At 48.1% G+C, this 24,324-nt stretch overlaps 1 protein-coding gene across 4 annotated transcripts in view; it reads left to right on the forward strand.

Annotated features, from left to right (window-relative positions):
* LOC139225819 (haloacid dehalogenase-like hydrolase domain-containing 5) overlaps nt 1-18,118 on the forward strand; it is a 362,103-nt gene extending 343,985 nt beyond the window's left edge. For 3 of the 4 annotated variants that reach the window (XM_070856663.1, XM_070856664.1, XM_070856666.1), the window contains 5 exons: nt 3,294-3,387; nt 8,073-8,106; nt 8,275-8,449; nt 13,379-13,567; nt 17,295-18,118. In XM_070856663.1, coding sequence (XP_070712764.1) covers nt 3,294-3,387; nt 8,073-8,106; nt 8,275-8,449; nt 13,379-13,567; nt 17,295-17,676 — 874 coding nt within the window. In that variant the 3' untranslated portion in view covers nt 17,677-18,118. The remainder of the gene's footprint in view (nt 1-3,293; nt 3,388-8,072; nt 8,107-8,274; nt 8,450-13,378; nt 13,568-17,294) is intronic. The other variant, XM_070856665.1, reaches the window with a different exon arrangement.
* Nucleotides 18,119-24,324: the final 6,206 nt, after the last annotated feature.

The raw sequence follows: 24,324 nt of genomic DNA on the forward strand, positions 1-24,324 counted from the left end.
ACAGGTGAGGCTGCACACAGGGAGGTTAAAGTAACAGTGACCCCAGTCTTTAATAAGACACTCCAGAGTGAGTAACAGGCCTTAGGGGCCGGCTTATATACAGTGCTCCCAAGGATTGCTGGGATCCCTTGGGACTTCAGGGGATGAGCTCCCTGGTGGCAGAACATGGGAGTGCATGCTTTACAGATACACAACAATACCACCCTCAATCCCCCCACAACCGCCCCCACCAAATACCACCCTCAATCCCCCCCTTAATACCACCCTCAATCCCCCTCATAATACCACCCTCATAATACCACCCTCAATCCCCCCACAATCCCCCCCATAATACCACCCTCAATCCCCCCTCAATCCTCCCCAAAATACCACCCTCAATCCCCCCCTTAATACCACCCTCAATCCCTCTCATAATACCAACCTCAATCCCCCCACAATCCCTCCCATAATACCACCCTCAATCCCCCCCATAATACCACCCTCAATCCCCCCCATAATACCACCCTCAACCCCCCCCATAATACCACCCTCAGTCCCCCCCCCATAATACCACCCTCAATCCCCCCCCCCCATAATACCACCCTCAATCCCCCCCATAATACCACCCTCAATCCTCCCCAAAATACCACCCTCAATTGCCCCCATAATACCACCCTTAATTCCCTCCATATGCAGATCTGGCCACCATATTACAGGAAAGATGTGATTGCACTGGAAATGGTGCAGAGGAGATTTACAAGAATGTTGCCTGGACTGGAGAATTTTAGCTCTGCGGAAAGATTGGAGAAACTGGGTCTGTTTTCTTTGGAACTGAGGAGGCTGAGGTGTATAAATTTATGAGGTGTATAAATCCGTCAGCTCAAGAACAACAAGGCACCGAGAGCAGATGGAATCCCCGCTGAGGCACTAAAGTATGGCGGAGAGGCACTTTTGGCACGAATACATGACCTCATCTCTCTCATCTGGAAGGAGGAGAGCATGCCGGGAGATCTTAGAGATGCAGTGATCGTGGCCATCTTTAAAAAAGGTGACAAGTCCGACTGCGGCAACTACAGAGGAATCTTCCTGTTATCAGCCTGGGAAGGTCATCGCTAGAATCCTCCTCAACCGTCTTCTCCCTGTGGCTGAGGAGCTCCTCCCAGAATCACAGTGCAGATTCCATCCACTACGGGGTACAGCGGACATGATCTTTACGGCGCGACAGCTGCAAGAGAAATGCAGGGAACAGCACCAACCCTTGTACATGGCCTTCTTTGACTTTTCAAAGGCTTTTGACACTGACACACGAGGGACTATGGAGCATCCTGCGTTTTGGCTGTCCCCAAAAGTTTGTCGCCATACTCCGCCTGCTCCACGACGATATGCAAGCTGTGATCCTGACCAACGGATCTACCATAGACCCAATCAACGTGCGGACCGGGGTCAAGCAAGGCTGCATCATCGCACCAACGCTCTTCACGATCTTCCTCGCTGCAATGCTCCATCTCACGCTCAACAAGCTCCCCGCTGGAGTGGAATAAATTACAGAACCAGTGGGAACCTGTTCAACCTTCGATCTAGCCAGACCAGATCCAAGAATGTCCCAACCTCTGTCGTCGAGCTACAGTACGCGGACGACGCTTGCATCTGCATACATTGAGGCTGAACTCCAAGTCATGGTCAACATCTTCACCAAGGCGTATGAAAACATGGGCCTTACACTAAACATCCATAAGACAAAGATCCTCCACCAACCTGACCCCGCCACACATCACTGCCCCCCAGTCATCAAGATCCACGGCACGGCCCTGGACATCGTGGACCATTTCCCATACCTCGGGAGTCTATTATCAGCAAGGGCAGACATCAATGACGAGGTTCAACACTGCTTCCAGTGTGCCAGCGCAGCCTTCCGCTGCCTGAGGAAGAGAGTGTTCGAAGATCAAGCCCTCAAATTTTGCACCAAGCTCATGGTCTACAGGGCTGTAGTAATACCCGCCCTCCTGTATGGCTCAGAGACGTGGACCATATACAGTAGACACCTCAAATCGCTGGAGAAATACCACCAACGATGTCTCCGCAAGATCCTCCAAATCCCCTGGGAGGACAGGCGCACCAACATTCCCAGCATTGAAGCACTGACCACACTCGACCAGCTCTGTTGGGTGGGCGAAATTGTTCGCATGCCTGACACAAGGCTCCCAAGGCAAGCTCAAAACTACTCGAAACTCCTACATGGCAAGTGAGCTCCAGGTGGGCAGAGGAAACATTTCAAGGACACCCTCAAAGCCTCCTTGATAAAATGCAACATCCCCACCGACACCTGGGAGTCCCTGGCCAAAGATGGCCCTAAGTGGAGGAAGAACTTCTGGGAGAGCACTGAGCACCTCAAGTCTCGTCGCCGAGAGCAAGCAGAAACCAAGCGCAGGCAGCAGAAGGAACGTGCGGCAAACCAGACTCCCCACCCACCCTTTCCTCCAACCACAGTCTGTCCCACCTGTTACAGAGACTGTAGTTCCCGTATTGGACGATTCAGTCACTTAAGAACTCACTTTTAGAGTGGAAGCAAGTCTTCCTCGATTTTGAGGGACTGCCTGTGATGATGTATAAATTTATGAAGGGCCTAAATAGAGTGGATAGGAAGGACCTATTTCCCTTAGCAGAGGAGTCAACAACCAGGGGGCATAGATTTAAAGTAATTGGGAGGAGGTTTAGAGGGGATTTGAGGGGAAATTTCTTCACCCAGAGGGCGGTGGTGTCTGGAACTCACTGCCTGAAAGGGTGGTAGAGGCAGAAACCCTCACCAAATTTAAAAAGTACTTGGATGTGCCCTTAAAGTGCCTTAACCTACATGGCTACGGACCTAGTATTGAAAAGTGGGATTCGGCTGGGTAGCTCTTTGAAGGCCGGCGCGGACACGATGGGCAGAAATGGCCTCCTTCCGTGCTGTAAATGTCTATGATTCTATGATAATCAACCCCCACCCTCATAATCCCCCCCACCCATAATTCTCCTCTACAAACCCCCACACAATCATAAACCCCCACACACATAATTTTCCCCCACCCATACTCCCCACACATAATCCCCACACCCATAATCCTCCCCACCCATAATCATCCCACAAACCACTTCTTGTTCTGAGTAGTGATGTAAAATGGTTTGTGTGCAGTTGGAAGACTGTAAATATTGAATTGCAACTTAATTAGCTAACATTTAATGTTACGCAGGTGACGAAGAGCTCATGCCTTTATACGGTTCGTCATATAATGTATCTCTGTTTTGCTGCATTCCTTAACTATCTGGTTCTTCAGTTTGGGTTTCAAGCGAGTGATCACTATTGATATGCTTCGAGAGGCATTCCCCTTGTTGGACATTGTTGATCGTAATCGCAGACCTAAAGAGCTGGTAGGTGACGCATTTGAAAGACTTATCCTGCAATGCCTGATAGTTCAGTGCGTTAGTGCACGAGCAGCTGGGTCACACTGGCCATGAATGTCCCATATTTAAGTCCTTGCCTGTCCTGAGTTACCTGATAGAAACAGCAGAACAGAGGCCAATTCAGCCACTCGAGCCTGCTCCGCAATGAGATCATGGCTGATAAGCGATCTAACTCCATATACCCGCCTACGCCCATATCCGTTAATATCTTTGATAAACAAAAATCTATCAATCTCAGGTTTAGAATTAACAATTGATCGAGCATCAATTGCCATTTGCAGAGGAGCGTTCCAAACTTTTACCACCCTTTAGGTGTTTCCTAATTTCACTCCTGAAAGGTCGGGCTCTAATTTTTAGAATCTGCCCCCTAGTCCTAGACTCCCCAACCAGCGGGAATAGCTTCTCTCTATCTACCCTCTCTGTTCCCCTGAATATCAGATCACTCCTTAACCTTCTAAATTCCAGGGAATACAAGCTTAATTTGTGTAATCCCTCCTGGTAATTTAACCCTTGGAGTCGGGTTATCTTTGCTGCACTCACTCACTCACTTTCCTCGCTCACTCTCCTCAGTCACTCCTCACTCACTCACTCCTCACTCACTTACTTTCCTCACTCACTCTCCTACATAAGAACATAAGAAATAGGAGCAGGAGTAGGCCATACGGCCCCTCGAGCCTGCTGCGCCATTTAACACGATCATGGCTGATCCGATCATGGACTCAGGTCCACTTCCCTAACCGCTCCCCATAACCCCTTATCCCCTTATCGTTTAAGAAACTGTCTATTTCTGTCTTAAATATATTCAATATCTCGGCTTCTACAGCTCTCTGAGGCAGGGAATTCCACAGATTTACAACCCTCTGAAAGAAGAAATTCCTCCTCATTTCCGTTTTAAACGGGTGGCCCCTTATTCTAAGATTATTTAGAATTCAACAGAGGAGGACTAAGGATTTAATTAAGATGGGGAAAATAGAGTACGAGAGGAAGCTTGCAGGGAACATAAAAACTGACTGCAAAAGCTTCTATAAATATGTGAAGAGAAAAAGATTAGTGAAGACAAACGTAGGTCCCTTGCAGCCGGATTCAGGTGAATTTATAATGGGGAACAAAGAAATGGCAAACCAATTGAACAAATACTTTGGTTCTGTCTTCACGAAGGAAGACACAAATAACCTTCCGAATGTACTAGGGGACAGTGGGTCTAGTGAGGAGGAGGAACTGAAGGATATCTTTATTATGATAGGGAAATTGATGGGATTGAAGGCTGATAAATCCCCGGGGCCTGATAGCCTGCATCCCAGAGTACTTAAGGAAGTGACCCTAGAAATAGCGGATGCATTGGTGATCATTTTCCAACTGTCTATCGACTCTGGATCAGTTCCTATTGACTGGAGGGTAGCTAATATAACACCACTTTTTAAAAAAGGAGGGAGAGAGAAAACGGGTAATTATAGACCGGTTAGCCTGACATCAGTAGTGGGGAAAATGTTGGAATCAATCATTAAGGATGAAATAGCAGTGCATTTGGAAAGCAGTGACAGGATCAGCCCAAGTCAGCATGGATTTATGAAAAGGAAATCATATTTGACGAATCTTCTGGATGATGTGGATAGAGAACTGGTTGGCAGATAGGAAGCAGAGAGTCGGGATAAACGGGTCTTTTTCAGAAAGGCAGACAGTGACTAGTGAAGTGCCGCAGGGCTCAGTGCTGGGACTCCAGCTCTTTACAATATACATTAATTATTTAGATGAAGGAATTGAGTGTAATATCTCCAAGTTTGCAGATGACACTAAGCTGGGTGGCGGTGTGAGCTGTGAGGAGGACGCTAAGAGTCTGCAGGGTGACTTGGACAGGCTAGGTGAATGGGCAAATGCATGGCAGATGCAGTATAATGTGGATAAATGTGAGGTTATCCACTTTGGGGGCAAAAACACGAAGGCAGAATATTATCTGAATAGCGGCAGATTAAGAAAAGGGGAGGCGCAACGAGACCTGGGTGTCATGGTTCATCAGTCATTGAAAGTTGGCATGCAGATACAGAAGGCAGTGAAGAAGGCAAATGGCATGTTGGCCTTCATAGCTAGGGGATTTGAATATAGGAGCAGGGAGGTCTTACTGCAGTTGCACAGGGCCTTGGTGAGGCCTCACCTGGAATATTGTGTTCAGTTTTGGTCTCCTAATCTGAGGAAGGACATTCTTGCTATTGAGGGAGTGCAACGAAGGTTCACCAGACTGATTCCAGGGATGGCTGGACTGACATATGAGGAGAGACTGAATCGACTGGGCCTGTATTCACTGGAGATTAGAAGTATGAGAGGGGATCTCATAGAAACGTATAAGATTCTGACGGGACTGGACAGGTTAGATGCGGGAAGAATGTTCCCGATGTTGGGAAAGTCCAGAACCAGGGGACATAGTCTAAGGATAAGGGGTAGGCCATTTAGGACTGTGATGAGGAGAAACTTCTTCACTCAGAAAGTTGTTAACTGTGGAATTCCCTGCCGCAGAGAGTTGTTGATGCCAGTTCATTGGATATGTTCAAGAGGGAGTTAGATATGGCCCTTACGGCTAAAGAGATCAATGGGTATGGAGAGAAAGCAGGAAAGGGGTACTGAGGGAATGATCAGCCATGATCTTATTGAATGGCGGTGCAGGCTCGAAGGGCCAAATGGCCTACTCCAGCACCTATTTTCTATGTTTCTATGCCCCCTAGTGCTAGTCTCCCCAATCAACCACTCTGCATCCACCTTGTCAAGCCCCTCATGATCTTATACATTTTGATAAGATCACCCCTTTCATTCTCCTTAATTTCAATGAGTAGAAGCCCAACCTACTCAGCCTTTCCTCATAAGTCAATTCCCTCATCCCCGGAATCAACCTAGTGAACCTTCTCTGAATTGCCTCCAAAGCAAGTATATTCTTTTGTAAATATGGAAACCAAAACTGCATGCAGTATTCCAGGTGTGGCCTCACCAATACCTTATATAGCTGCAGTAAGAGTTCCCTTCTTTTATACTCCATCCTCTTTGCAATAAAGGCCAAGATACCATTGGCCTTCCTGATCACTTGCTGTACCTGCATACTATCCTTTTGTGTTTCATGCACAAGTTTCCCCAGGTCCCGCTGTACTGCAGCACTTTGCAATCTTTCTCCATTTAAATAATAACTTTAAATAATATGTTGGAAGGATCATCAAACGAGGCCATATGGGTTGAATTGAAGAACAAAAAATGGGTGATCACACTACTGGGAGTGTACTCAGATCCCTGAAGGTAGCAGGCCAAGTAGATAAGGTGGTTAAGAAGGCATACGGAATACTTGCCTTTATTAGCCAAGGCATGGAGTACAAGAGCAGGGGGGGTTATGCTTAAACTGTATAAAACACTGGTTAGACCACAGCTGGAGTACTATGTGCAGTTCTGATCACTACATTACAGGAAAGATGTGATTGCACTAGAGAGGGTACAGAGGAGATTTACAAGGATGTTGCCACGACTGGAGAATTTTATGAGGAACAATTGGATAGGCTGGAGTTGTTTTCTTTGGAACAGAGGAGGCTGAGAGGAGACCTTATTGAGGTGTATAAAATTAAGAGGAGTCTAGATGGAGTGGAAAGGAAGGACCTGTTTCCCTTAGCAGAGGGGTCATCAATCAAGGGGCATAGATTTGGTAGAAGATTAGAGGGGATTTGAGGGGAAATGTCTTCACCCAGAGGGTGATGGGGGTCTGGAACTCACTGCCTGAAATGCAGAAACCCTCACCACATTTTAAAAGTATTTTGATGTGCACTTGAAGTGCCGTAACCTACAGGGCTATGGACCAAGAGCTGGACAGTGGGATTGGACTGGGTAGCTCTTGGTCGGCCGGCGCAGACACGATGGGCCGAAATGGCCTCCTTCCGTGCTGTATTATTCTATGATTCTAGAATTCATCATCCCTCACTGCTTCCTTCCCCCTCACTCATTCCATCCTCCCCGCCCACTCCCTCCTTCCTCTGCACTCCCTCCATCCTCCCTCCTTCCCCCTCACTCCATCCTCCCTCGTTCCCTCCCTCCTTCCTGCCTCCCTCCCACCATCCTCTCCCTCTCTCCATCCTCCCTTCCTACCACGCTCCCTCCCTCCATCCTCTCCCTCCCTCTATCCTCTCCCTCCCCTGCACCCTTCATCCTCCCCTGCACCCTTCATCCTCTCTCCATCATGCTCCCTCCCTCCTGCTCTCTCTCCCTCCCCGTTCCTTCACACTCATTTCTTCCCCACTCCCTCCATTCCATCCCCTCCTCCTTCTCCACCTTCCATCCTCCCTCCCTCATCGCTCTATCTATTCTCCCTCCCTCCATCCTACCTCATTCCCACTATTCTCTCTCCCTCCATGCTCCCTCCATCCTCTCACCCTCTCCTCTGCACACTTCATCCTCACTTCTTTCCCCCACTCCCTCCATCCATCCTTCCCTCGCTACTAGAGGCTGTAAAAAAGACAATGGAGTAGCTCTTCCTCGGCACTGGTCTCAGGAAAGACTCAGGCCAGCACGGGGAATGGCTCGATGCCACACCAGGACATAGCGGCTTTGGGCGGGACACTAAGCTGGCCCAGAATGCACCCGGGTAGCCATTCCCCTTGTCGTTGACTCATATCCTTTGCTTTACTTTGCAGCCTCCAATCACCAAAGACTGTGCCCCGATTGAAGGTGAGTACATTTATATAAACCACCCTGTGTATGTGTTCAACCTGCATTACTGTGAGTGTGTACTTCATCTGCATTGCTGTGAGTGTGGGGAAAAGTCCCTCGACACTGCTCCGACAGTGAGGTTAGTCCCACACTAGCACCAGCTAATGGAATGTTTGCCTTGTGCAGCCGTGATCCTGTTTGGCGAACCCGTCCGGTGGGAGACTAACCTGCAATTGATCATTGATGTCCTCTTGACCAATGGGAGGCCAGGACAATGTGTGAGGACAGTACCAGATCCACATCTTCCCGTTCTGGCCTGTAACATGGACCTGATGTGGATGGCAGAGGCAAAGATGGCCAGGTGAGAGGTGTAGTCATACATCGACCTTCCTGTCATACCTGGGGCTAAATCTGTCACAGTCATCCACGTCCAAAGCTCACACTCCAACTTACAAAGTTCCAGTCTCCACGGCAACTACATTCTTGCTCAGGGGAGAGTATTTTGGGATGGGGAGTGAGTATTTGGAATGGGGAGTGAGTATTTTGAGATGGGGGAGTTAATATTTTACCTAACATAAGAACATAAGAAATAGGAACAGGAGTAGGTCGTTTGGCCCCTCGAGCCTGCCCCGCCATTTAATAAGATCATGGTTGGTTCCTCAACATATAGTTCTAGAAAACTATACGCAATGCATTCCATGAATAGTCCTCCACACTATTACTGCAACTTTGATTGCCCCAGTCTGTATGAAAATTAAAGTCCGTCATGATTACTGTATTACCCTTGTTAAATGTACTTCTAATTTCTTGATTTATACTCTGCCCTACATTACAATTACTCTTAGGGGGCCTATAAACTAGTGTCACCAATGTTTTCTGCCCCTTGTTTTTTAGCTTTAGCTTTTCAGAGTTAAGATTATTTCTCTGTACTGTCTTTATCCCATCCTTTATTATTAGGGTTACCCCCTCTTCCATTTTGCCTATCTCTTCTGGAATATTTACTTCCCAACTTTAGTTACCAACATGGAAGCCATGTTTCCTCAATGGTTATTAGATCAAACCCATTTATTGCTATCTGCTATTAATTCATCTATTTTGCTGTAAATGCTTTGCGCATTCAGATATAGTAGCTTTAGCTTTAACTTTTTTCTATTTTTCCCTGATGTCACCTTAGTTGCTAATGCTCTAGTAACCTTTGTTATTCTCTCTCTCCCTTCCTGACCCACTCTGCTTATTTTTACACCAACATGGTTCACTCTGAAATGGCCCATCAAGCTGCTATCAGCGGTTGGAGAAGGCGCACCGCATGGCATGGGCATGGCCAATAAATGTCAGCTTGCCAGCAACACCCACAACTCAAGAATTATTTTTTTTAACTCCTGCTCCTCCATTACAGCCTCAACTTGCCAAGAGTCACCTTTAGCTGGTGGCTCAGCAGTAGTGTGTTGGGCCATACTATTCAGTGCCATCCAGTTAAGGAGGAGGCAAGTGTCCTAAGTGAGGAGGATTAACTCCAGCCTTCTCTCAATAGGTTTCACTTCACTCGTCAGCATAAAGTGCAGCTCGCGTGGCCTGGCCTGACCCGCTCGGTATCTGGGTACGGCTCACTGCTTAGAAACATAGAAAATAGGTGCAGGAGTAGGCCCTTCGAGCCTGCACCGCCATTCAATAAGATCATGGCTGATCATTCCCTCAGTACCGCTTTCCTGCTTGCTCTCCATTCCCCTTGATCCCCTTAGCTGTAAGGGCCATATCTAACTCCCTCTTCAATATATCCAATGAACTGACATCAACAACTCTCTGTGGCATGGAATTCCACAGGTTCACAACTCTCTGAGTGAAGAAGTTTCTCCTCATTTCAGTCCTAAATGGCATACGCCTTATCCTAAGACTATGTCCCCCGGTTCTGGACTTCCCCAACATCGGGAACATTCTTCCCGCATCTAATCTGTCCAGTCCCGTCAGAATCTTATACGGTTCTATGAGATCCCCTCTCATACTTCTAAACTCCAGTGAATAAAGGCCCAGTTGATCTAGTCTCTCCTCATATGACAGACCAGCGATCCCTTGAATCAGTCTGGTGAACCTTCGCTGCACTCCCTTAATAGCAAGAACGTCCTTCCTCAGATTAGGAGACCAAAACTGAACACAATATTCCAGGTGAGGCCTCACTAAGGCCCTGTACAACTGCAGTAAGACCTCCATGCTCCTATACTCAAATCCCCGAACTATGAAGGCCAACATGCCATTTGCCTTCTTCACCGCCTGCTGTACCTGCATGCCCACTTTCAGTGACTGATGAACCATGACACCAAGGTCTCGTTGCACCGCCCCTTTTCCTAATCTGCCACTATTCAGATAATATTCTGCCTTCGTGTTTTTGCCCCCAAAATGGATAACCTCACATTTATCCACATTATACTGCATCTGCCATGCATTTGCCCACTCACCTAACTTGTTCAAGTCACCCTGCAGCCTCTTAGCGTCCTCCTCACAGCTCACACCGCCACCCAGTTTAGTGTCATCCGCAAACCTGGAGATATTACACTCAATTCCTTCATCTAAATCGTTAAATGTGTATTGTAAAGAGCTGGGGTCCCAGCACTGAGCCCTGCGGCACTCCACTTGCATTGCCTGCCATTCTGAAAAGGACCTGTTTATCCTGACTCTCTACTTCCTGTCTGCCAATCAGTTCTCTATCCACGTCAGTACATTACCCCCAATACCATGTGCTTTGATTTTGCACACCAATCTCTTGTGCGGGACCTTGTCAAAAGCCTTTTGAAAGTCCAAATACACCACATCCACTGGTTCTCCCTTGTCCACTCTACTAGTTACATCCTCAAAAAATTCCATAAGATTTGTCAAGCATGATTTCCCTTTCATAAATCCATGCTGCCTTGGTCCGATCCTGTCACTGCTTTCCAAATGCGCTGCTATTTCATCCTTAATGATTGATTCCTATATTTTCCCCACTACTGATGTCAGGCTAACCGGTCTATCTCCCTCCTTTTTTAAAAAGTGGTGTTACATTAGCTACCCTCCAGTCCATAGGAACTGATTCAGAGTCGATAGACTGTTGGAAAATGATCACCAATGCATTCACTATTTCTAGGGTCACTTCCTTAAGTACTCTGGGATGCATACTATCAGACCCCAGGGATTTATCGGCCTTCAATCCCATCAATTTCCCTAACACAATTTCCTGCCTAATAAAGATATCCTTCAGTTCCTCCTTCTCACTAGACCCACTGTCCCCTAGTACATTCGGAAGGTTATTTGTGTCTTCCTTCGTGAAGACAGAACCGAAGTATTTGTTCAGTTGGTCTTCCATTTCTTTGTTCCCCATTATAAATTCACCTGAATTCGACTGCAAGGGACCTACGTTTGTCTTCACTAATCTTTTTCTCTTCACATATTTATAGAAGCTTTTGCAGTCAATTTTTACGTTCCCTGCAAGCTTCCTCTCGTACTCTATTTTCCCCCTCTTAATTAAACCCTTAGTCCTCCTCTGTTGAATTCTAAATTTCTCCCAGTTCTCAGGTTTGTTACTTTTTCAAGCCAATTTATATGCCTCTTCCTTGGCTTTAACACTATCCTTAATTTCCCTTGTTAGCCATGGTTGAGCCACCTTCCTCGTATTATTTTTACTCTAGACAGGGATATACAATTGCTGAAGTTCATCCATGTGATCTTTAAATGTTTGCCATTGCTTATCCACCGTCAACCCTTTAAGTATCATTTGCCAGTCTATTCCAGCCAATTCACGCCTCATACTGTCGAAGTTACCTTTCTTAAGTTCAGGACCCTAGTTTCCAAATTAACTGTGTCACTCTCCATCTTAATAAAGAATTCTACCATATTATGGTCACTCTTCCCCAAGGGGCAACAAGATTGCTAATTAGTCCCTTCTCATTACAGAGCTCTCTAGTTGCTTCCTCGACATATTGGTCTAGAAAACCATCCCTAATACACTCCAGGAAATCCTCCTCCACCGCATTACTACCAGTTTGGTTAGCCCAATCAATATGTAGATTAAAGTCACCCATGATAACCTTTATTGCACACATCCCTTATTTCTTGTTTGATGCTGTCCCCAACCTCACTACTACTGTTTGGTGGTCTGTACACCAGCGTTTTCTGCCCTTTGGTATTCCGTAGCTCCACCCATACCGATTCCACATCATCCAAGCTAATGTCCCTCCTTACTATTGCACTAATTTCCTCTTTAACCAGCAATGCCACCCCACCCCCTTTTCCTTTCTGTCTATCCTTCCTAAATGTTGAATACCCCTGGATGTTGAGTTCCCAGCCTTGGTCACCCTGGAGCCATGTCTCCGTGATGCCAATTACATCATACCCGTTAACTGCTATCTGCGCAGTTAATTCGTCCACCTTATTCCGAATACTCCTCGCATTGAGGCACAGAGTCTTCAGGCTTGTCTTTTTAACACACTTTGCCCCTTTAGAAATTTTCTTTAATGTGGCCTTTTTTGTTTTTTGCCTTGGCTTTCTCTGCCCTCCACTTTTACTATTCTCCTTTCTATCTTTTGCTTCTGCCTCCATTTTATTTTCCTCTGTCTCCCTGCATAGGTTCCCTTCCCCCTGCCATGTTATTGTTATGCATAGGTTTCCATGCCCCTGCTTGTTTATTGTTAACTTGCTGCTCACTGTATTTAGCATTGCACCACCTCTCCTCAAGTCAGGCACGTTTTGTAACTTGTCGAGCAGGTTTATTCACAGACAGAATGACAGCAGTTGGCACTGTAGGGATCCCAACACCAGGAGTCTGGAACAGTCCAACAAACCAGTCACGTGGGACACAGCAATCTCATCACTCAGCACAACTGCTGACCTACAAGTAAACATGAAGGTTAAAAGGAAACAGAAACTGAAGATTCCTTGCAGGATGCGCTTTGCTCTGCGCAGTCCCTTTAGATTTCTGTGCATGCGCGGGATTTACAACGGAGATCTCGGCGAGCGCCCAGCGCAGGATTTACAACGGAGAGCTCGACGAGCGCCCAGCGCAGGATTTACAGCGGAGATCTCGGCGAGCACCCAGCGCGGGATTTACAACGGAGATCTCGGCGAGCGCCCAGCGCGGGATTTACAACGGAGAGCTCGGCGAGAGTCCTGCGCGGGACCTTGCGGATCACTTTGCTGCCGCACACACAGCTTTTCGGGAACATTGCATGCAGGGTATACTTGTGTCACATTGTGTTGTCTCTGCAGGGTGACTGTGAGCAGCCTCAGATCTCGAGCACTCAACACCAGCAATTTTCATTTGTAGGTTTGGCCACGGCACCTTCCTGGTGTGTCTGGAGAATATTTACAAGAAAATCACTGGGAAGGACTTGAAGTACAAGGCCCTGATCGGCAAACCCAGTATTATCACCTACAACTATGCCGACTGCCTGATCCGCAAGCTGAGTGAGAGCAGGGGATGGGGTGTTCCTGTCTCCCGACTTTATGCTATCGGGTATGTTTAAAAAAGGCGCTTTATTTCTTTTAGTCCCCCTCTCCTGCAAGCTCCAGGATCCAGTCACCTTTCACCAACTCTGCCATGTGACGGTGAAGCTGTTTGACAGTGCCAGGCCCAATTCCCACGTGCACATACATGCTGTTTCCATGAGCAATCACGGAATGAGGAACACTCCTCATCCAGGAACCTGAAGTCAGTTAGAATTACCCACACCTGCCCATCTCACATTCTTTAACTCCACACAGGCAGGGGTTCAATGTCAGGATCTTCCTGGTCTGTAGTTCAGCAACACGCCTGCAGTGCACTTCCCCTCTGAGTCCTCTGCCTTCCTGATCAAAGCAACACCATTGGCTTTGATTATTGCTACCTGTCTGCCCTACTGTTTTCCTGCAAAAAATATTCCACCAGCTACCTCCTGATTCCCACCAATAGGACCTTCCCGTCTCCTGACTCCCACCAATAGGACCTTCCCGTCTCCTGACTCCCACCAATAGGACCTCCCCATCTCCTAGAATCATATACACTGACAGCCCAGAACGAGGCCATTTGGCCCAGTATGCTGGCCCTTTGAAGGAGGAGTCGTGCTTGGTCCCACATTCCCGCTTTCTGTCTGTAACCCTGGAAGTTCCTCACCCCCAAAGACCTATCCAACTCCCTTTTAAAATTATTTTTGTAATCAACTTGCACCACCTTTTGTAATCAGATTCTAACATTTCTCTGAGTGAAAACATTTCTCCTCATCTCCCCTCCAGATCTTTTGACACTGATTTTGAATCTATGGCTTCTGGTTATTGACCCACTCGGAGAGGGAATAATTTTTCTCCGTCTACTCCATCAAAACTTCTCATCATCTTGAAAACCTCAATAAGATCACCTCGTAACCTTTTCTGTTCCAAGGAGAACAGTCCTAACTTTTCCAACCTCTCCTCATAACTAAAGTCCCTCAATCCCAGTAACATCCCGGTAAACCCCCTCTGCACCCTCTCTAAGGCCTTGACATCTTTCCTGGTGTGGGGCCCAGAGCTGTCCCCAATACTCCATCCAAGGCCCAACCAGTGATGTAAAAAGTTCCAGCATGATTGCTTTGCTTTTATATTCTATCCCTCTATTTATAAATCCAAGTAACCCACATGCTTTGTTAACCACCTTATCAACTTGCCCAGCCCCTTTTAAGGATTGATGTACCAACGCTCATCTACACTTTTCAAAATCGTGCCATTTATAGGATATTGTCTTTCCATATTAGTCCTCCCAAAGTGCATCACTTCACACGTCTCCGCGAGGAACTCCATCTGCCACGCTTCTGCCTATTTCACCATCCTGCATATTTCATCCTGAAGCCTATAACTATCCTCATCGTGATCTACTACTTTGCCAAGTTTCATATAATCTGAAAACTATATAATGCTGCTCCTACACCTGAGTCTAGGTTGTTTATAAAAATTGCCGAGAGTAATGGACCCAAAATTGGCCCTTGGGGACAGCACTGCAAAGCACCTCCCAGTCTGATAAACATCCATCCACCATTCTTTGCTTCCTGCCATTGAGCCAGTTTTGTATCCACACCGTCACTTGCCCCTTAATTCCATGGACTTCCATCTGCTGAATAAGCCTCCTATGTGGCACTTTGTCAAATGCCTTCCGAAAGTCCAAATATGCAACATCTACTGCACTGCCTTGATCAACCTTCTTTGTTACCTCATCAAAGAATTCAATCAAGTTCGTCAGACATGATTTGCCTTTTAAAATTGCAGGATTTGTTAGCAAATTAACTAATTTCCTTGATTAAACCATGACTTTCCAAATGAAAGTTAATTTTGTCTCTGATAATGGTTTCCAATAACTTCCCCAGCACTGATGTTAGGCTGACTGGACTGTAATTTCCTGGATTATCACTACCCCTTTCTTGACTAGTGAATGGCACGCACTGACCAGTGTTCCCTGTAAGGTACGTATCGCGCACTGACCAGTGTTCCCTGTAAGGTGCGTATCGCGCACTGACCAGTGTTCCCTGTGAGGTGCGTATCACGCACTGACCAGTGTTCCCTGTAAGGTGCGTATCGCGCACTGACCAGTTTTCCCTGTAAGGTGCGCATCGCGCACTGACCAGTGTTCCCTGTAAGGTGCATATCGCGCACTGACCAGTGTTCCCTGTAAGATGCGTATCGCGCACTGACCAGTGTTCCCTGTAAGGTGCGTATCGCGCACTGACCAGTGTTCCCTGTAAGATGCGTATCGCGCACTGACCAGTGTTCCCTGTGAGGTGCGTGACGCGCACTGACCAGTGTTCCCTGTAAGATGCGTGATACACTACCCCAGGGAACCCGTGCAGCCGGCTTGTTGGCATTTCAGTGTAAAAAACACGCGTACACAGTATGGTGAATGGGCCACGCAGGGACCGCCTACTTTCTCCGTAACATTGCCCGACTCTGCCCCTGCTTTAGCTCATCTGCTGCTGAAACCTTCATCCATGCCTTTGTTATCTCTATCCCAATGCTCTCCTGGCCAGCCTTTCATCTTCCACCCTCCAAGAACTTGAGCTCATCCAAAACTCGGGTGCCCATGTCCTATCTCGCACCATGTTCCGCTCACCCATCACCCCTGTGCACGCTGACCCCTGTCCTAACTTGCATCAAGTCCCGCTCACCCATCACCCCTGTGCTTGCTGCCCCCTGTCCTAACTCGCACCATGTTCCACTCACCCATCACCCCTGTGCTCGCTGACCCCTGTCCTAACTCGCACCATGTTCCGCTCAGCCATCACCCCTGTGCTTGCTGCCCTACATTGGCTTCCGGTTGAGCAACGCCTCGATTTTAAAATTCTCATCCTTGTTTTCAAAGCCCTTCATGACCTCGCCCCTCTCTATCTCTGTAATCTTCTCCAGCCCCACAACCCCCCCGAGATAGCGGCGCTCCTCCAATTCTGGCCCCTTGCGCATCCTTGATTTTAATCGTTGCACCATTGGTAGCTGTGCTTTCAGCTCTGGAATTCACTCGCTAAACCTCCCTGCCTCTCTATCTCTCTTTCCCCGTTTAAGATGCTCCTTAAAACCTACCTCTTTGACCAACTGCCCTAATACCACCTTATGTGGCTCGGTATAGAATTTTGTTTGATAACACTCCTGTGAAGCACCTTGGAATGTTTTACTTCATTAAAGGTGCTATATAAATGAAAGTTGCTGTTGTTCTTGTTGTATCTGACCTGTGCTGTACTTGCCCTGGGAGTGTTTGATGGGACAGTGTAGAGGGAGCTTTACTTTATATCTAACCCCCTGTACCTGCCCTGAGAGTGTTTGATGGGACAGTGTAGGGGGAGCTTTACTCTGTATCTAACCCGTGCTGTACCTGCCCTGGGAGTGTTTGATGGGACAGTGTAGGGGGAGCTTTACTCTGTATCTAACCCGTGCTGTACCTGCCCTGGGAGTGTTTGATGGGACAGTGTAGGGGGAGCTTTACTCTGTATCTAACCCGTGCTGTACCTGCCCTGGGAGTGTTTGATGGGACAGTGTAGGGGGAGCTTTACTCTGTATCTAACCCGTGCTGTACCTGCCCTGGGAGTGTTTGATGGGACAGTGTAGGGGGAGCTTTACTCTGTATCTAACCCCCAGTACCTGCCCTGGGAGTGTTTGATGAAATGAAGTGACTGGGTGCTCGTGACCTCCTGGATCTGACTGTTCTCACTGTGTGTGTTTCTCATTTCCTGTTCTGTATTTACTTCTAACAGGGACAACCCAATGACGGACATCTACGGTGCGAACCTGTACAATCGCTACGTGCAGAATGTTCACCAAGTGCGTGTCACGGCCAACATGGCAGCAGGCAGAGCACTGGTGGGCCGGGAGGAGGGCCCTGAACTGGATCCAGTACACGAGAGCGAGCTGGCAGGTAGTACTACCCAGAGTTGCAAGTCCATCCTGGTGTGCACCGGGGTGTACAGCCGCCATGAGGAGGTGCCATGCGATCCCAGTGTAAGTGTGACGGAGACAGTGTTCCATGGTCACAGGGACTTCCACTTTGACCCTAGTCTAGTGGAGCCGACCTTCGAGGTGCAGGATGTGAACGATGCCGTCGACCTGGTCTTCCGAGAGGAGAACGTCAGTCAGTGACCGAGAGTTGCATCACCTCGACTGGGACCAGGGCTCCTGCAGCTCTTTATACATGGCCACTCCTTATGCACTCTCACTCTGCACCAAAAATACCTGAGAGCTTATGAGAAATGCAAGTGTTAGTTATAGAGCAGAACAAAGCAATGAAATAAAACTTGTCAAGGTGCCAATAGTAACACAAAGACAGCTGTGTACAACCCTGAATATGGGCCCAGCCTATCCATGCTTTCGAAACACATCCACTCATTATCAGCTACATGTAGAATAACAGATACCAGGGAGTGAGTTCCAGGCTGGAATCTAATCGAGGGGTTCGGGGGGCTGGGGTATATTTAGAATAACAGATACCAGGGAGTGAGTTCCAGGCTGGAATCTAATCGAGGGGTTCGGGGGTTTATATATAGAATAACAGATACCCGGGAGTGAGTTCCAGGCTGGAATCTAATCGAGGGGTTCGGGGGGCTGGGGTATATTTAGAATAACAGATACCAGGGACTGAGTTCCAGGCTGGAATCTAATCGAGGGGTTCGGGGGGCTGGGGTATATTTAGAATAACAGATACCAGGGAGTGAGTTCCAGGCTGGAATCTAATCGAGGGGTTCGGGGGTTTATATATAGAATAACAGATACCCGGGAGTGAATTGCAGGCTGGAATCTAATCGAGGGGTTCGGTGGGGTTTATATATAGAATAACAGATACCCGGGAGTGAGTTACAGGCTGGAATCTAATCGAGGGGTTCGGTGGGGTTTATATATAGAATAACAGATACCCGGGAGTGAGTTACAGGCTGGAATCTAATCGAGGGGTTCGGGGGGTTTATATATAGAATAACAGATACCCGGGAGTGAGTTACAGGCTGGAATCTAATCGAGGGGTTCGGGGGGTTTATATATAGAATAACAGATACCCGGGAGTGAGTTACAGGCTGGGGTCTAATCGAGGGGTTCGGGGGGTTTATATATAGAATAACAGATACTCGGGAGTGAATTACAGGTTGGAATCTAATCGAGGGGTTCGGGGGGTTTATATATAGAATAACAGATACACGGGAGTGAGTTACAGGCTGGAGTCTAATCGAGGGGTTCGGGGGGTTTATATATAGAATAACGGATACCCGGGAGTGAGTTACAGGCTGGAATTTAATCGGGCCTCTCTGCTCCATTAAGACACTCCTTAAAGCGTTTGATCACGTGTCTCCTCTTTGGCTTGGTGTCAGTTTTTGTCTGATTACACACCTGTGACACGCCCTGGGACATTCCCTGTGATATGGCCTGGGACACTCCCTGGGACACGCTCTGTGACACTCCCTGGGACACGCCGTGGGACACTCCCTGGAACATTCCCTGGGACACACCCTGGGACACGCCGTGGGACATTCCCTGGGACACAAAGATTAGTGGGAAAGCGGGTTGTGTAGAGGACACAGAGAGGCTGCAAGGAGATTTAGATAGGTTAAGCGAATGGGCTAAGGTTTGGCAGATGGAATACAATGTCGGAAAATGTGAGGTCATCCATCTTGGGGGAAAAAAAACAGTAAAAAGGAGTATTATTTGAATGGGGAGAAATTACAACATTTCCTGAGGGCCCTTGTGCATGAATCCCAAAAAGTTAGTTTGCAGGTGCAGCAGGTAATCAGGAAGGCGAATGGAATGTTGGCCTTCATTGCGAGAGGGATGGAGTACAAAAGCAGGGAGGTCCTGCTGCAACTGTATAGGGTATTGGTGAGGCCGCACCTGGAGTACTGCGTGCAGTTTTGGTCACCTTACTTCAGGAAGGATATACTAGCTTTGGAGGGGGTACAGAGACAATTCACTAAGCTGATTCCTGAGATGAGGGGGTTACCTTATGATGATAGGTTGAGTAGACTGGGTCTTTACTCGTTGGAGTTCAGAAGGATGAAGGGTGATCTTATAGAAACATTTAAAATAATGAAAGGGATAGACAAGATAGAGGCAGAGCGATTGTTTCCACTGGTCGGGGAGACTAGAACTAGGGAGCACAGCCTCAAAATACGGGGGAGCCAATTTAAAACCGAGTTGAGAAGGAATTTCTTCTCCCAGAGGGTTGTGAATCTGTGGAATTTTCTGCCCAAGGAAGCAGTTGAGGCTAGCTCATTGAATATATTCAAATCACAGATAGATAGATTTTTAATCAATAAGGGAATTAAGGGTTATGGGGAGCGGGCGGGTAAGTGGAGCTGAGTCCACGGCCAGATCAGCCATGATCTTGTTGGGTGGCAGAGCAGGCTCGAGGGGCTAGATGGCCTACTCCTGTTCCCAGTTCTTATGTTCTTATTAATGTTGGGGAGGTCCAGTCTAAGGATGGGGGGTGGGCCATTTGGGACCGAGATGAGGAGATGCTTCTTCACCCAGGGAGTGGTGGGCCTGTGGGATTCTCTGCCACGGAGAGTTGTTGAGGCCAGTTCACTAGATGCATTCAGGAGGGGGTTAGATGTAGTCCTTACTACTCGGGGGATCAAGGGGTATGGCGAGAAAGCAGGAATGGGGTACTGAAGTTGCATGTTCAGCCATGAACTCATTGAATGGCGGTGCAGGCTCGAAGGGCCAAAAGGCCTACTCCTGCACCTATTTTCTATGTTTCTATTCACTGTGACACGCCCAGGGACATTCCCTGTGACACGCCCTAGGAAATACGCTGGAACACTCCGTGTGACACGCCCTGGGACATTCACTGGGACACGTCTTGGGACATTCCATGGGACATTCCCTGTGACACGCCCTGGGACATTCCCTGTGACACGCCCTAGGACATTCCCTGGGACTTTCGGGAACATAAAAACTGACTGCAAAAGCTTCTTTAGATATGTGAAGAGAAAAAGATTAGTGAAGTCAAACGTAGGTTCCTTGCAGTCGGACTCAGGTGAATTTATAATGGGGAACAAAGAAATGGCAGACCAATTGAACAAATACTTTGGTTCTGTCTTCACGAAGAAAGACACAAATAACCTTCCGGATGTACTAGGGGACCGAGGGTCTAGAGAGAAGGAGGAACTGAAGGATATCCTTCTTCGGCGGGAAATTGTGTTGGGGAAATTGATGGAATTGAAGGCCGATAAATCCCCGAGGCCTGATTGTCTGCATCCCAGAGTACTTAAGGAAGTGGCCCTAGAAATAGTGGATGCATTGGTGATCATTTTCCAACAGTCTATCGACTCTGGATCAGTTCCTATGGACTGGAGGGTAGCTAATGTAACACCACTTTTAAAAAAAGGAGTGTGAGAGAAAACGAGTAATTCTCGACCAGTTAGCCTGACATCAGTGGTGGGGAAAATGTTGGAATCAATCATTAAGGATGAAATAGCAGCGCATTTGGAAAGCAGTGACAGGATGGGTCCAAGTCAGCATGGATTTATGAAAGGGAAATCATGCTTGACAAATCTTAGGGAATTTTTTGAGGATGTAACTAGTAGAGTGGACAAGGGAGAACCTTGTGGATGTGGTGTATTTTGGACTTTCAAAAGCCCTTTGACAAGGTCCCACACAAGAGATTGGTGTACAAAATCAAAGCACATGGTATTGGGGGTAATATATCGACGTGGATTGAGAATTAGTTGGCAGACAGGAAGCAGAGAGTCGGGATAAACGGGTCCTTTTTGGAATGGGAGACAGTGACTAGTGGAGTGCCGCAGGGCTCAGTGCTGGGACCCCAGCTCTTTACAATATACATTAATGATTTGGATGAAGGAATTAAATGTAATATCTCCAAGTTTGCAGATGACATTAAACTGGGTGGCGGTGTGAGCTGTGAGGAGAATGCTAAGAGGCTGCAGGGTGATTTGGACAGGTTAGGTGAGTGGGCAAATGCATGGCAGATGGATAATGTGGATAAATGTGAGGTTATCCACTTTGGAGGCACATGAAGGCAGAATATTATCTGAATGGCGGCAGATTAGGAAAAGGGGAGGTGCAACGAGACCTATGTGTCGTGGTTCATCAGCCATTGAAAGTTGGCATGCAGGTACAGCAGGCGGTGAAGAAGGCAAATAGCATGTTGGCCTTCATAGCTAGAGGATTTGAGTATAGGAGCAGGGAGGTCTTACTGCAATTGTACAGGGCTTTGGTGAGGCCTCACCTGGAATATTATGTTCAGTTTTGGTCTCCTAATCTGAGGAAGGACGTTCTTGCTATTGGGGGAGTGCAGCGAAGGTTCACCAGACTGATTCCAGGGATGGCTGGACTGACATATGAGGAGTGACTGGATCAACTGGGACTTTATACACTGGAGTTTAGAAGGATGAGAGGGGATCTAATAGAAAAGTAAAAGATTCTGACGGGATGGGACAGGTTAGATGCGGGAAGAATGTCCCCGATGTTGGGGAAGTCCAGAACCAGGGGACACAGTCTTAGGATAAGGGGTAGGCCATTTAGGACTGAGATGAGGAGAAACTTCTTCACTCAGAGAGTTGTTAACCTGTGGAATTCTCTGCCACAGAGAGTTGTTGATGTCAGTTCATTGGATATATTCAAGAGCGAGTTAGATATGGCCCTTATGGCTAAAGGGATCGAGGGGTATGGAGAGAAAGCAGGAAAGGGGTATTGAGGTGAATGATCAGCCATGATCTTACTGAATGGTGGTGCAGGCTCGAAGGGCCGAATGGCCTACTCCTGCACCTATTTTCTATGTTTCTACTCCCTGTGACATTCCCTGTCACACACCCAGTGACATTCCCTGTCACACACCCAGTGACATTCCCTGTCACATGCCCTGGGACATTCCCTGTCACATGCCCTGGGACATGTCCCTGTGCTAAAGGTGATGTATGAAGAAGTTTTGTTGATAGTGAGGGACTAAGGGAGCTCGCTGATGACGTATGGGTAACAATTGGGAAGAGCCAGTCGTTCCACATTGCTGGAATATCTGGGATCTCGACTCCTTATTCTCCTGTTGTTCCTGGAACTGGGTTCTGGCTATTCTTCTGTGACAGTGCTCGTTCATTAGGAATTTAGCAACTTTTTTGGATACTATATTATTGCACTGTCAAAGTAACCATGTGTAACAAACAGATTATCACAATAAATTTATTCAGGAAAAAACAAACTTAACTTGTATTTTCTTTGCCCCACAAACACACAGCAGGAAGAGCCCAGGCTCCATCCCAGGCCTGTGCTGATCTCAGCCCGTGTACTCAGCCCCACGCACACAGCCCGTGTACTCAGCCCCACGCACACAGTCCGTGTACTCAGCCCCACGCACACAGTCCATGTACTCAGCCCCACGCACACACAGCCGGTGTACTCAGCCCCATGTACACACAGCCTGTGTACTCAGCCCCACGCACACAGCCCGTGTATTCAGCTGCACGCACACAGCCCGGTACACGCACAGCCCGTGTACTCAGCCGCACGCACACAGCCCGTGCACACAGCCCCACGCACACAGCCCGTGTACTCAGCCCCATGTACACACAGCCCGTGTACTGAGCCCCATGTACACACAGCCCGTCTGAGCCCCACGCACACAGCCCGTGTACTGAGCCCCACGCTCACACAGCCCGTGTACTGAGCTCCATGTACACACATACCGTGTACTGAGCCCCACGCACACACAGCCTGTGTACTGAGCCCCACGCACACAGCCCGTGTACTGAGCCCCACGCACACAGCCCGTGTACTGAGCCCCACGCACACACAGCCCGTGTACTGAGCCCCACGCACACAGCCCGTGTAATCAGCCCCACGCACATAGCCCGTGTACTCAGCCCCACGCACACAGCCCGTGTACTGAGCTCTGTGACCTCTTCACTTGTTGCCGGCCCATCGACCTCACCATCCCTCTCCCGAGGCACTTGATCACTCCATGGTCTCCATCAGTGATGAGGCCACTTCCCCGCATCCCTCACCGCCTCCCTTCCCCCTCCCCCGCATCCCTCACCACTACCCCCTCCCCTGTATCCCTCACCGCCTCCCCTGTATCCCTCACCGTCTCTCCCCTTCCTTCCATCCCCATTTCCATCTGTTTTCATCCCTAGAAAAACTGCTTTTGGTCTCCATTTGCCACAAGCGATCAATTTTCTCACTCTTCCTCCATCTTCACTTTCCCAAGTGCCAGGGCTGAGTATTGGAGAGTATCTGGTTTACCATCCATCACCACATCAAACACCGTCATGGCCTCACTCTCCTCTACCAAAACCAACCTCTGCTCCACCATCCTGGAATGTAAGGATAGCATTCTTCACTACCTCTGCCCCCATCACCCTCACCTCATGAACTTCTTGGTCACGAAGATTGAGATCATCCGTTCAGCGAGCTCTGCCACTTCCCTCCTTCCCCCAGGCGCCCCTCTACCTAAATCCCAAACCCTCAGCTTTCTCTCCTACCTCCCCTCATGGCCTCTCCGAGCTCGTCGTGTCTATGAGACCCACACCTGCTCCCTTGACCTTACACACACTGCTGCCCACCCAAATTCCCTCCTGCCACCCCATGGTAGCTGATATTGTAAATGGTTCCCCCATCTCCGATACCGTCCCACTCTCCTTCAAAACCACCATCACCAGCTCCTCAAAAAAACACCCTCAACTCCTCTGTCCTCGCCCCATCGTTAACTTCCCTTTCCTCTCCAAAGTCCTTAAACATATTGTCACCCTCCAAATCTGTGCCTCAAATCAGGTCCCCACCCCTTCCATAGGA

This window comes from Pristiophorus japonicus, chromosome 15 (genome assembly GCF_044704955.1).
Source record: "Pristiophorus japonicus isolate sPriJap1 chromosome 15, sPriJap1.hap1, whole genome shotgun sequence".
Taxonomy (NCBI): domain Eukaryota; kingdom Metazoa; phylum Chordata; class Chondrichthyes; family Pristiophoridae; genus Pristiophorus; species Pristiophorus japonicus.